This window comes from Cystoisospora suis (assembly GCF_002600585.1).
Source record: "Cystoisospora suis strain Wien I chromosome Unknown contig_1168, whole genome shotgun sequence".
NCBI lineage: Eukaryota > Apicomplexa > Conoidasida > Eucoccidiorida > Sarcocystidae > Cystoisospora > Cystoisospora suis.
The window spans coordinates 3,620-4,779 of record NW_027153969.1 but is presented as its reverse complement, the minus strand read 5'-3'; the positions used below and the strand labels follow the sequence as shown (position 1 = coordinate 4,779).

General features: G+C 49.5%; 1 protein-coding gene across 1 annotated transcript; it reads left to right on the top strand.

Moving 5' to 3' along the window:
• Positions 1–77: 77 nt before the first annotated feature.
• On the top strand, positions 78–1,158 carry CSUI_002785 (uncharacterized protein; the record flags this gene model as incomplete). Its single annotated transcript, XM_068062984.1, has 3 exons — positions 78–93; positions 193–368; positions 599–1,158. The coding sequence occupies 3 exons, from the start codon at positions 78–80 to the stop codon at positions 944–946; spliced, it is 540 nt and encodes a 179-aa protein (XP_067925039.1). The 3' UTR covers positions 947–1,158.
• Positions 1,159–1,160: the final 2 nt, after the last annotated feature.

Sequence of the window (1,160 nt, the reverse complement as noted above, 5' to 3'; positions counted from 1 at the left end):
CTCACACTGGCTTCTGGTGCTGACGAGGAGCTTTCTGATGGGACAGTGCGGCGCTTGGGGTCCGAGAATCCCCTCCAATGCTTTCGTTCAAGGGTAAGTCTTGATTGTTCCTTTTTTCCTATCCACGTTGGTTTCATAGTCTGTTCTTCCGGTTCCTGTTCCTTGTCCTCTTTATGCCATTCCTGTGTGCAGTGTCCCCTTCTATCGCCTCTAATCATCCCGGATCCTCCTTCCGGAATGACCGACTCTCCTACCATGATCTGTTTCTTCAAGGCGCTCGATCCGATCCCTACCGACGGCTTCTTGTCCTTCGGGTGGAGCCTCTCCGACGGAGCCTTTTTGATCGGTTTGCTTTACAACCAGGCCCGGTGAGCTAGTGTCTTCAGAATCTTTTCCATTCGATTCCATTCCTTTGGAGGGCTCAACCCCCCAACCCAGTTCCTTCTTACAGCGGAGCTCTGATTTTCCCTGCTTTTCTGTCCCTTCTTTACCTCTCATGAGCATCTTCCGTTATTAATCCGAGGTTCTAGGTTTTCTTGACCGTTAAATCCCTTGATTTGGTTGTTTTCTCCCAGATGTCTTTTGTTTTTCTTCTCAGGTGGTTCCCCGGACGTTACCTGTACCCCACCGACGTTGGTACGTGGCCCCTCTACTGCTTCTTCCTTCCTCCTTAATTCTATTTCAACGACCTCCAATTCTTCCTTTCCCTTATTTGACCCTCCTAGTTCTTTCCCGCTCTCTTCTGTCCTTTCTTTCAGCTCCCTTTGATCTTTTTGAAGCCGCTGAAGGAGGATCCCGGTTTTTTCGGCATCACCTCCGGCTTCATCATCCTTATTCTCTTGATCAGGTTCGCTGTTTTTGTTTAGTTTTTTCTCACCACCAACCGGTAAGTTCATCACCTGGCTCCCTCCATATCTTCCTACCGCTCTATCTTTCTCTTCCATAACCGGATCTGCCCTCTCATACCTTTGTTTTCCTTCACTGACCCCCCGGAGAATCTCTCCGGCCTTGAATTGCTTTGTTTGAGTTTGTCTTGTGCTTTCCTCTGTCCATAATCCTAGAGGCAGGTCTATTTCCTGATGCTTTGGGTTGGTCCCGAGCATGACACGCCCACTTGGGACTCTTTGGATGCTCTCCGTCCTCACTGGCGCCTTCTGACT